Here is a 12,853-nt window from a genome sequence, read left to right on the forward strand (position 1 = left end):
TTTTTCTAGGCTGAACTGTGCCTGGTTTATCCTAAATTTTCCTGGTCTGTCCTCTGTCATTTGATACTCCAAAACATTAGAGCTCACAAATAAAAGCTTTTCACTTTAATTAGAGCATTATATACAACCATTACTCTATTTTGTCTCTTAGTCCTCACTTGGTCACAGCTCCTCATCAATACTCCTTGTACTGTGCATGTGTCAGAGGACTTAAACACAGCCTATAGGAGGGGGCCTACATTGTGCATGCACATACAGATGGGGGTTTGTGAGTGAGGAGGTGGAAAATTACCACCTCTGTGTCCACAGGGAAAGAAAACACATTTCTGCTTCCCACCACCTACTGCAAAATAAACATCTCTAAACATCAAGCTATCCAGACACATTATGAAATCACACCTTGTTAGTTAACAAGAAGCACAGTAAACTCAAGTCAAAAGAAAAAAAAATAGTGTTTTATTAACTACCACACTGTTATAATACACTTTAAACGTACAATAAGGTAGCCTTTAAATTTGAGGTGGTTTTAAGAATAACAAATGAACAGATTTCCAAATGTTTGTAAATAGGTGAACTGCAGTAATTATTGTTGTACATTTTTTGAAAATGGTATAGCACTTACAGACTGGCTATATAACTTCATTTTGTACATTTTCTATAATTGAAAATATAAACAGTAATTAAAAAATAAAAAGAAAATTCAGCATAATAAAAAACATATATGTTTATCAGTTAAATGTACTGGATACATACAATTTTTAAGGGAAGAAGCAAAAAAGGAAAGATGGCTGATATTTAAATGCAGATTGACTAACCAAAAACTAAACAACAAACAAACAAAAACCTCATAACCCCCCTAGTTCACTATGACTATATCCATATGTTTGGGAGTACTGTCAATATGGAAGTGATTTTTCTTTTGTATTTGCATATGTTATATTTTACTGGTAATTTACATGATGGCTTTTAAGGCCCTGGCATACAGATGTTTTTTTTGGAAAAAGATTTGATAAAAATCACTGCTGAGACGCAATACACCTTATTTTTGGTCCTCCAATGTTCAAAAGAAGGGATATACTTCACTATAACATCTGCCTTACCACCCAAATGCTTCAACCTATACATATTTATTTTTCTTAACATTTTAAGCTTTTTAAACATTGGTTATATTGCCCACCTTGGTTATTGAAAGAATATTAACAAGACATCATTTTGGCAAATTAAATCTTAAACATGGCTTTTCAATAGGATTTAAAAGGTGACTATCCCTAGAGTTCCATGTTAAAATGTAGTTTGCAAAATCTTACAAGAGTAATGCTTAAAATATTGTACATAGTTAACCTAATTAAAATAATTAGCTTCAAAATGACAAGTTGATGAGCTAAGTAAAGCCTACACTATGTAACATTTGCTTGGAAACTTGATTTGTCAGTTATGCATAATAAAAATTCCAGTCATCAAGAAAATTACAAAATTTCTTTTATCATAATGTGATTTCTTTTCACCCATCAACTTCTTTTATCTTACAATAGATAAATACCAACATGTTCTCATTTTTTTTACACTAAACCACACAGGATTGATGCATTTGGTTAGACTACCATTTCCATCGTTAAATTCTTTTTTTTTTTTTTTTAATATAACTTGGTAAAATTTCTTCTCTTCTAGATTCCAAAAGTACCTACAAAACCCATGCAATTTTACCATTTTAATATACTATGGAATATCATACAAAGTAAGGCATTTCAGTGTCATGTATAACCAAGTTACTGTCAATCCAAAAATTTTTGCACATCAATAAAAAGATATCTAAGAACTTAGGAACAATATTCTTCTCACTACTGTATAAAAATAACCACAATTAATAGGTATCTTGTGTAATATTTACTCCATTGTCTCGTTTCCCGAAACTGTGACAAGCTGTAAAGGTATTTCAGTGTTGGTAAGAATATCCTGATTGCTGGTGCCAGATGTATTAACAGTTCCTATTCCTGAAACAGAACCTTGTTGAATATTTGCAAGGATAAGTGTTGTTCCTCCTGCAGTAATCAAAGTATCATCAGATGTTGCTTCTACTGATGCCAGCACTGTACTGCTAGAGTGAATACCTTTTTTATTCTGATGTGTTTTAATGTGTTTGGCAAGATGGTCACTTCTCATAAAGCGTTTTGAACATTCTGGACAGACAAATTTCTTCTCACCTGTCAAAGAAAGAAAAAAAGTATTTAAGAACACCAAAAATTAAACTTAATGCTTTTTAGAGTCAGAATTCTAACAAGAATTATACTGAGGAAGAAAGCAATTGAACACGCTAAACTTGTGTGTCACATTTCTTGACACCCATACAAATCCCATACAATTTATATAAGAACTGATTGAATTTTCTGTGTGTCACCGAGTTTGGGGAGATCTTTCAGGCATCCTAGAGAATATAGCCATCTCATATCCTCAAGCTGCTAAGTTTCACTGCAATTATTACCAATAAATAACTTCTAGGAGGAGAACAAAACCAACCAAATGATGGACAAAGAAGACTGTATGACCTATAGCAGAATCACACTTGAGACTGACACACAAGATCATTGGGTAATTCAGGTTTGAAAGGAGCTCTGAATGTTTGTGTTCTGATCTCTTTCTAAGCAGTCACTATGAGATCAGATTTGACTGCTGAGGAATTTATCCAGTTTTCTTGAGAACCTTTAAGGATGGAGACTGCAGGAACTCTATAGGCATCCTCTTCCAGTGTCTGGCTATTCCCACATTTTAAAAGCTTTTATTTATAGCTGTTCTGAACCCTTCTTATTTCAACATACATCAGCTGTCTATTATCCTTCAACCAATACACCATCATCAGGTGTGTTGCCTTCTAAAGGATGGCCTTTGCAGGGAGCTGAAGAATTACTAAGCTCCCCCTGCCATTACTATTCTCTTTGTGCATCTGAATCCTACAGTCTTTCCTCATAAGGCAAATGTTCCATCTTCCTGATCATCTTGGTCACTCATTAGTGAACTCAATCCTGTCATCAATGTCTTTCTTATACTGGGTGCTGAAAACTAGATGCCATATTCTAGATGTAGTCTAACCAGAAGAAGGGAATAATCCCTGTGATCAGGGTTCTTGCTTCTGTTAATACAGCTCTGGGCATCATTGCTGCTGATTTTTGACCATGTTCCACTTGTCTATCAAGACTCCTGGGTACTTTTCAGAAGGGCTGTTTCCAACCTCTCCATATTATCCTAAGTGTTAATTCCATCCCAGGTGCAGTACTTTGTGACTATTCTTGCTGAATTTATGAGCATTCCTGTTAACCCATTCCTTCAGTCTCCATCCCTCTGAACAGTCTTGCCATCAAGTGCATTGACTGCTCACCCCAGCTTGGGGTCATCCACAAACCTAAGAAGGTTAACAGAAGAATGCTGTTAGTTCGTCCAGGTCAATGATAAAATCTTGTAAGAGGTCAAAGGATAGATCCCTGCAGTTCTCTACTTTTTACTGGTAGGCAGGTACACTAGGAGCTATTAACCTGAACTGGATCATTAACCTGAACTGGATCATTCAACTCGCCTTTTTTTAAAAACCATCAGCCTGTTCATCCAGACAAACTGTAATGTCTCAGCTTGGATTTAGCATCCAAAATGTCTACACAAAAGCACACCATTAAGAACAACACGGAATATTTTTCACAAACATCCAAAGATATTTTTCCAAGCAACGTAAATGCTGATAAACACAAAAAATATTTATCTACAGGTTTTTCCAACACTATGATTTTAAAAGGTAAACATCCTGCTGAATGCAAATATGAATTTGGTTTGTAAGAAAACAGAAAAAACAGACAACAGATTTTAAACTAATTGCTCCTTGATAAGGTGGAATATGTACATTCATTTCTTTTCTTTGTATTAGACAGAAGGAGAAATGTGAACCTGAAGTTCCCAACAGGTGTTCTAACCACGAAACAAAAAGGTATAGAATGATGCATCATCACATGCTCTTTTTTGATTCTAGGAATGATATCTAATCACCATGCCACCTAAACCTCTTTTGTTCTTATAGAAGTTTTAAGATAGGAAAAGAGTTATAATCTGGTTCAAAAAAATGAAATGCATTGCTGAACCTGAATCAAAGTATTCTGATTAAGCTATGCTAAACATTAGCTTAAATGTCAGTTCTGAATCAAGAGGTGTGTGTTTTATCTCCTCAAACCTACCAAAGATTCCAAAGTGTATAAATAAGATTTAGCTGATTTTGGAAAAGTTACACTCCCTTAAAATCAGTCCAATTCAAAAACCTGTTCTCCTCTTAAAAGTTATTTATCCAAGCTCAGTCTGTAGCACTCCTTTAGTTAAATACACCAGAATCAAAGACTGGAAACCTGTGTGCGTTCTTCGGTGTCGCTGGAGCTCATCGCTGCGAGTGAACCTTTTGCCACAGAACATCCAGTTACAAACAAATGGACGCTCTCCAGAATGCCAGCGGAGATGAGCTCTCAAATGTGAGGTCTTCCCATAAACTTTGCCACATCCTGGTATGTGACAAATGTGTTGCTTCTTTTTTCCCAAGTTGGAGCCTCTGTTTAAAAAAGAAAAATAAAAAAGAGAGAGAAAGAGAGAAGTTATTCATCCTAATACATTCCTCCATAATACCGGTCAAACACATTCATGGGGCTATATATACCATAACAGATCTGCAAACCAACCCGAGAAACTCCCTGTTCTTGTTTCCAATACAACTGGATTCCAGAACACTCCAAAAGGAGATGGAAATAAATTCTATAAATAAATAAATGCTATCCCAGCTCCACAGAAAATGATAAATTCAGCTGTGTGTGAAACGTATGAGATAAAAGCATAATATTTAAGAAGCATGCGTGTATATGAAGTTGGAAATACAGTTATTACAGCAGTTTGCACCACTTTGATGCTGAAGTGTCCCTGTTTTACATTTCTCAGAGTTTCAGGCTTTTACCATATCAAAGATAGTTCTGGCAAAGAAAAACACAAAGTACTGCAACTGCCAAAATGGACACTGGAGATTTTGGCAACTAAGTAGAGAGCAGATGGGACTTTTGGCATCTTGGGGAAACCTGAGAATCAGTTTGGGATTTGAAGGCAAGCAGACTAACCTGAATGCTTTCACTAAAAGAGGTGGAAGCTGATCTTGCTGACATTTAAATGAATTCCTTGGTTTTTCAGTTAAAAAAAAAGAAATCCATCACAATGAACGCAGAATTCACAGATTATATAATCCAGACTAATCTTGAGGCTTATTTTAAGATGCTGTCTCAGTGAAATGGCAGGTGATCAGGGGAAGCACCTGATACAACAGCCTAGTTTGTTTTTTTTAAAATCAAATCACAAGCAATAGACCCAGAGAAAGAAATCAGTCTGGCCAGTGCAGGGCATCACGATTGATTTTAGCCTATTTAAGTGTTTGCTACTGCTGAAAGGGGCACTTGAGGGACTAAGTCTGGCTGACAACACAGCTATATGAATGGTAAATGCTGGTACAAGGGCGGAGATTGGAAAAGGCAGCCAGGCATCATGCCACCTTATTCATCAGCAACATTAACTTAGAACACCTTAAGTGGATTCTGAAATCACAGTCTTGGATGCTCCATCCTCCATGACTGATTATACAATTTTCAGCTGCCTCCCCATGGCAATTTTTTTCTTTAAACTGGGTGCTTTAGCTTCTGGTTTACATCTAACAAAGGTTCAGGTTAAAGTGTACATGCTTCAAGGAGCTAGCAATTGCCACAAGCATTTCTGAACATGCACAAAAATGAACTCACTCTAAAACCTAGCAGTGTCTAAAGGGGATTCCAACCTAATCACATACGTACCCAAAACATTACAGACAGTCCAGAAAAGTAAGGAGATAAAATCCCATTAAGTCCTTCGAAATGTTTCTACGAATTCTCAATATAGAGCAATCTTCATAGTGTTTCATCAGTCATTTTGTCTCAGAAGATGAAAACATCACCTGTACCTACTAATTATTTGTCATGACAAATACAATTGATTTCAGAACTAATTCAATGGAAGCAGAAGCAAAATCCAGAAGGCTTTTGATCCTGTTGCAGCAGGAGAATCATCTAAGGACTTTATCCTCACATCTTTTCCAAACAAACTCTCGGGTCTTCCCTTCCACAGTAATTAGTACAAATAGTTTGTAACTTGGCATGATATAGTACACAAGTTGGATGAAATCACATCAAAATTCCCTCAGAATAATGTTAATATTCCTATGTCAATCATTTGAAATGGCTTCATTGCACCTCTAGTCTAGACTGAAGGAAACAAAGGCTCAACTCATGGTCATTTCTGTGTATAGGTGATACAGAACACAATTCTAAACACCTCACCTAACTGCTGACAGAATTCCTTAGCATGTTTCCAAGTTCCAAGTGAGGGGGACGTCAAGGATCCACAGGATGAAACTCACAAGACTACTGTGAATTAGCAACTAAGTGTATTTATTCTATGCAACTTCATATGGGCACCTGCATGTTTGCTTCATGCATGCTCTAACAGGATACAAGCCAAATTCAATCTGGACACTTTGCAGCTGTGACAGTCTGGCACTATGCCCTAACACATGATGCTAAGAGGCCCTTTCTTGCTGCACTGGCCAATAGCCATCATCACTGAATAGATGTATATGACTCCAGCCTACTCCTTGAGTGGAGTCTAAAAACTATTAATATTAAAGTATTTCCATTGTACATTTTAGCTTTACAAAGATTGGATATGACGTTTCTCAATAACCAGGCAGACTGCAAGAGTTTCAGCAGGAAACACCTTCATCCACTGAGAAACTGGACTTTATATTCAGAGTATTTCCAGCAATAACATTAAGTATTTCAAGGCTAAAACACACACTTATTAATTATTTGAAGAATGTGGGTTTTAGTTACATACCTGCAGTGTACTCAGAAGCACAGCTCCTCTATATATCAGACAGTAGTAGTTACATCTCAATGTAGTCCCAGATGTAATTGTTAGGATGGTGAAATCTCTAGGTGTAACTGAGAGGAGACTAAACTTCCTACTTAATTTCAGACACCTTAACTAGAAGCCTAATATATTCTGTTTGGAAACAGAGTCATCCTTTGAGGCATGTGTCTCTCTGTCCACTTGTTTACTCCCCATTTATTATATAAACTTGGGGGCTAAAAGGTCTTAATTTAAAAATCTAATACATCATCTTCTTCCTTTCCTACTTTCCGTCCCACCAAGTAAGGCAAAGATAATAGTGGCTTCCCACTTCACAGAACTGGTACAAATCTGAGGACTGCAATGTAGTTCAATTCCAAAAGCCAAAAACAAAAAACAGAAAGAACTTCTCAACTTGCCCCTGAATCCAGAAAACAGAAAATGCATCAAGAAATACCCAACCAAACATTATATGATAAATGAATTTATGATGAAGTCTGCATATGTGAAGCCATTTTCCTTTTCCTTCTCCATTCAGAGCATAAGAGCAATAATATTAATTGAGTGAAACATTATTCTGCTTTTTCACACTGATTTAAAGTACTTTTCTTGGTTTAGCAGTTGCATGTTATTTCTGTACTACGTTAAATACAAAATTATTCATTTCTCCAGGGCTTTTTTTCCTCATCATAGGTACTGACAACACTCAGTCTCTAAGCAGCTCACAAACATTAATGGCTTTATCATCTTAACGTTTTGGTATGGTGAACTTCAACTAGTACAATCCCTTTGTACCTCCAGCTATGAGGTAGAAAGAGATTAAGGCCAAAATTGTCAAACACCCACCAGCTTGAGGTGTCAAGGTTAATGTAGTAGAAGCTATTTTCTCAGAGTACTCTAGATATTCATAGTCTGCTCAATCAAGTTCTTCACAGGAATGAACTCAGTACTTCTGCAGTGGAAAAGCTGGAGGATATAGATCTATAGCTCCAAAATTTCAGAGCCCTGTTGCTGCAGTCCTGCGTCTCGTTCCCTAAACACCTCCCAATTGCTGCAACAAGTGAAGCAGGTGACAATCATTACACAGCCCTGATTCATTCCCTGTGTATCAGCCATCCCATCCATCAAATGGCACTGATACCATATGTATGCATTCAAGTAATTAGAAACCAAGTGATAATGTATATGCACAAGGAATTAAGTTAAAGTTGCCCAGAATATCTTAACTAAGCATTTGCCCAATTTTAATTTTGCAACTTAAACATCACTTTAAGAATTATGAATGTTATCTGGAAGAATTCAGAAAAGCAAATGTTTTACCATCTGAAACTCTGCAAATCATCAGCAGACTTGAAAGACTAATCAAAACTCAGAATTCCAGCACGAGGGATAAACAGGTAACTCTAGCAGCTATGGAATATTAACACTCAAATATTCTTTCAAGTGGGCTTATTCCTTTCTCCTAAACTCTAAAGGAATTCTGCATCCTGGTGGGAAAGTTGCTCTAGCAACTCTAAGTACATTCACTCTTTTTTGTTTCCTCACTATTGTCTCCTTCACTATCCTGTTTTTCTTCCAGCTCTAATTCTTCTCACATCCCGACTTCTTGTCCCACTTTTCCTAGTTACTTTGTATGTTTAATGTGTCCAGGCCTTCCTTTAAGGGGAATTTCAGATTCTCATCTATCTTGTGTCCAGGCCTTCCTTTAAGGGGAATTTCAGATTATCATCTATCTTAACTCTGTTGTAGCTCTTAACTCTTCTCAAAAATTGCATATCTGAGTTTTCAGTCAGGCTACACCCTTCTCCAGACTTCCCAAACCATCTCTCTAAAAGATTCTCTCACAGTCTGAAACTTTCACATTTCATTTTATATCAACTCCACTCAGAAGGAAGAAGATTTTACAGTAAAGATTTATAATTTAAACCACTGTAGTCTGGAAAAGAGCACAAGGAAGATTAAACACATGGAATCTCTGTTTCCTAAGAGCACACACAGTGCAAGTCACATTTTCAGTTTTCTCCTATACTTTGGGCAGGTTTTCACAGCAGAGGTAGAGCTCACCAAGAACTTAGAAATGTCTGTGCCACGTTGCAGTGAACTACACATAGAAATTTAACAAGAGGAATCTGGTGCACAAAGATGCTGCATAACCTACAGATATTATCCACCACCTTTGCTGGTGATGTAAATGCATCAGTCTTTTTCTCTTCAACACACTCAATACTTACTCAGCATGCCTGCCTGAGATATTACTTCCCTGTGCTTGCAAGGCAGGTATCTAGAATATGCAGCAAGAACTGACAAGAGACTTGACAAGAGAAATGACTCAGCCAGGGCTATTAGAACTCTTAGTGCCACTGGACACTGACAGGTTCTTTAAAGACATTTTAGTGATTTACACTATAGTTCCCAAATAAATAAAGATCTCCATTTCAGTGAAGAAACTGTTATCAAAATGGACAAATTTTAGTGTATTGTTAAGAAGCCCCTGCACAATTCTCTCAAGCACAAACACAACTAAATATTTTTCACTTGTAAAAGGCAGCTTATTACCCTTCCCCTTTCGTATCCATAATGAAGGCATTCAAATTAAGTGTTTGGAAGTAGAATAAAATCTTCAGAACAAAAAAAATAGTAATATTTTAATGAGATACACAATAATAAAGCATAGATTCCAATGCAACACTGAAGTTTAATGAATTGGAACTTAATACCTCTTTGTTAGTCAAGTCTCACTAATTTTGACTGAAAACAGTTCAAAATTTGATTTTTAGAAATATTATACAAACCTTATTATATTATACAAACCTTGTTTTTCCTAGGAAACCAGTGAATAAGAAAACTAGGAAAATTGTATTTTTGTAACACTCCAAAGCAATTAAACTGTGGAAAACTGCTCAATCACTGAGGAAATGCAGGAACACAGGATTTAATCAAGTTCTTGACATATGAAAGGAAGCCAATCACGGATGTGCATATTCCAAAATATTTCATTTTCATATTTTTAGGGCAATATTCTATCCCCCTCACTTGTACTAGGTGACCTCTAACTCCACATATTTTCAACTAATCTCAAAGAAGTAACTCAGAAAGAATGGAATAATCTGCTTTTTCATCTGCAAACCCCAAAATGGAAGTGGTAGTCCTTTATTGTAAAACTCCTTTGCATAAGGCTGTAGTTTACTCTCACTGTAGACAACTGCTGTGAACAAAAGCTCATTTTTTTCTTGCTCATTATTCATTTTTCCTCATTATATGTGTGATAGGACACTGAACTTTACATACCTTCCACCACCCTCTTTGCAGTTGGGACATGTACATGCTACTCGTCGCAGTCTTTTTCCTTCCTGATGTGGTTGGTCCCCTTCCTCATCTACGACCTGTACTCTCAAATGTGTTAGATCATTAGTATTCAGTGTAGAATCACCACTGAGCTGCCACTCTTCTGGATCAGGATCCTCTTCTTTAATCCTAATATCTGGGAAAAAGAACAAACATAGATCTGTAAGTAGCCCATTAAATAGACAGAAAGGAAACCATAATGATAAAATCTTTTTATTCTTGAGAGCACTATGCCAGTCAAAAGTCAACATCCTTAACTGCATTCTGACATTGCTTCTCTGCCCTTATAACCTCTGTATTTACAAGTTTATCTTACTATACATTTCAAAGTTGAAGATAAGCTACAACAAAGCATTATAGTTTAAGTTTGAACTGTTCTTGGTGAGGAATGCTGTCACCAGCAGAATATTGCTTGCTTGAAACTTGGGAAAAACTGAGGAATAGAGGTTGGACAGAGGTTGAAGAAAATGTAAAGACATGCTTCATATGATTCTGAGTAGCCATTTCTGTTTCTACAGCATTTCTGAATTAATGTCACATGTAGTAGCAACAGCCTTTCTCAACAGTTTTCAGAAGGTTTTAGTATGCACAGAGATATATAAAGTAATGAGAGAAATCAATCTAATAAAAGGTTTTCACCTGAGAAAGACTGAGATACCTAAGGAAAACAATAAATTAATGGCTTTGTACCATTTCTCTTCTTCACCTGAAATTTATGTCTTCTGCACAATACATAGAAAACATTTAGGGAAGAATGTTATTCAGCATTAGACAGAGATAAGCAACAGATGAGCCACGTCAATGTTTTGATATACCAGTAGTCAAAATAGGTCTTAGCAGTTTTCTGTATGCAAAAAGGCCTCCTAATTATTCCTTATAGGATGGACATTTGCAAGTATGTGTACCCTCTCCCTACAGAGCATTCATTCAATCTAATCCAAGAATTAATTACAGCGTCATAACAACAACTGTTTTAACAAATTTACATTTTAATAGGAACATCTTCCCCTCAAACACTATTCTGCATTCCCAGTGGACTCCAAGCCTGGATTCCAAAAAAAAGACAGTTTGTATGTATCATTTTAGAATGCTGAACCCCAGCCCCTTCTTTGGTTCAGCAGAGTAGTTTGCTTTGCATTTTTCTGTGAAAATGATTAGCCACTAGCACAAACTAATAAGCAAACAAACAATGTAGGGTTTGGTTTGGTTTGTTTGTTTGTTTAAGTCTCAAACTAACATCTGTCTATCTTTCTGGACACATTCAAGAGACTGCTTTTCCAGCAAAACAAACCAAATGATCATGTAGACTTTTATCCTTAAACAATGAAAGCTTAACTGAGCATTGTGGCCACTCAAGTTCTTTCTGGGAGTCAGTACATTAGCCATCATATCTTTGTATTGAAGACAAAGCTGCAGATTACCTGATAAAACATAAGAAAAATTGTGCTGGGTCATATGATGAAGAACATCCTGTCCCAGTAGAGATCAGGAAAGAAACTAATAACAAGATATGTGAAGAGTAATAGTTACCTGGTCTACCTTCAAAATCATCTCCAGTATTCATCTGTTTTGAGATTAAGGATATTGCTACACAAAAAATTTGCTTGATGCTAATAGAGTCTCATCCCAGTCATCCCCAACAGCACAGTTTGCCTTTCTTTTGCACACATATAACCATATGCAGGACTGTCCTGCACCCTACATCACTGATGTAACTACAGTTAAAGTAATTCTCTACAAGATCACTGCATTCAGAAGAGAATTCCAGGTCAAAACCAGGGAAGTCTAGAATATTGATCTGGCTTGCTGCAAAAGTCAGTGTTAGAAATTAAGTTTGCATGAATGGGATAGGCTCTGAGCTGTGGGAATCCAGGAGCAAGCACAGCCACATCTGCTGATTTTTTACACACGTGGTACAACTGTGAAACACTTGCCCAAAGTCACCTGCACACCTTCACTGATATCATCACAAGCTCACAATTCCAGACAGCACCATTATAAATATCTTTCATGTGAAGACCTAGAAAACCTGTGGCGACTTCTGGTGTTCTGCATGAGCCACCAAACTACCTTTGCTACCAAATTAAACTATTTTCTGAGACTCAGCTAAAAATAACTTTAAAATCTGTATGTTATAAATAAAATTGGTTTTATATAAGCAAACATTAAACCACTATAAAACCAAGTTTATAGAATTATCTTTCAAATAACTACTAAATATACTAATACATTAGAGCAACTTTAGAGAAAAGCAGAAGCCTGATTCGCTCTTGCACAAAAGGGCATGTAATAGGAATTTAAATACAGCAAGGCTGCCAGCACAGGCCAATGCAAGTTTCCAACCAGTTCTTTAGGACTGTGTGTTACACATTATACTCAAAATTCTTTTACCAATCAAGTGTAAAACAAAATGTATGCTGTATAAATTCTTGTTTTATTTAAAATAACAATTAAAGTACTGTTATTAAAATAACACACAGTTTTAAGAAGGTAATTTAACTATGATCTCCCTAACATTAGACAGTGGCATATAGTGTGTCTGCAAAGTCAGTAGCTGAATTCAGTTAAG

General features: G+C 36.3%; 1 protein-coding gene across 2 annotated transcripts in view; it reads right to left on the reverse strand.

Annotated features, from left to right (window-relative positions):
* Positions 1–433: 433 nt before the first annotated feature.
* The window catches only part of SP3 (Sp3 transcription factor), a 34,781-nt gene continuing 22,361 nt past the window's right edge, over positions 434–12,853 (reverse strand). For both annotated transcript variants that reach the window (XM_050976883.1, XM_050976882.1), the window contains 3 exons: positions 10,228–10,420; positions 4,377–4,573; positions 434–2,201 (listed from right to left, as the gene is read on the reverse strand). In XM_050976883.1, the coding sequence (XP_050832840.1) occupies positions 1,885–2,201; positions 4,377–4,573; positions 10,228–10,420 (707 nt within the window). In that variant the 3' untranslated portion in view covers positions 434–1,884. The remainder of the gene's footprint in view (positions 2,202–4,376; positions 4,574–10,227; positions 10,421–12,853) is intronic.

The sequence above is a fragment of the Serinus canaria genome, chromosome 7 (assembly GCF_022539315.1).
Source record: "Serinus canaria isolate serCan28SL12 chromosome 7, serCan2020, whole genome shotgun sequence".
Classification (NCBI taxonomy): Eukaryota; Metazoa; Chordata; class Aves; order Passeriformes; family Fringillidae; genus Serinus; species Serinus canaria.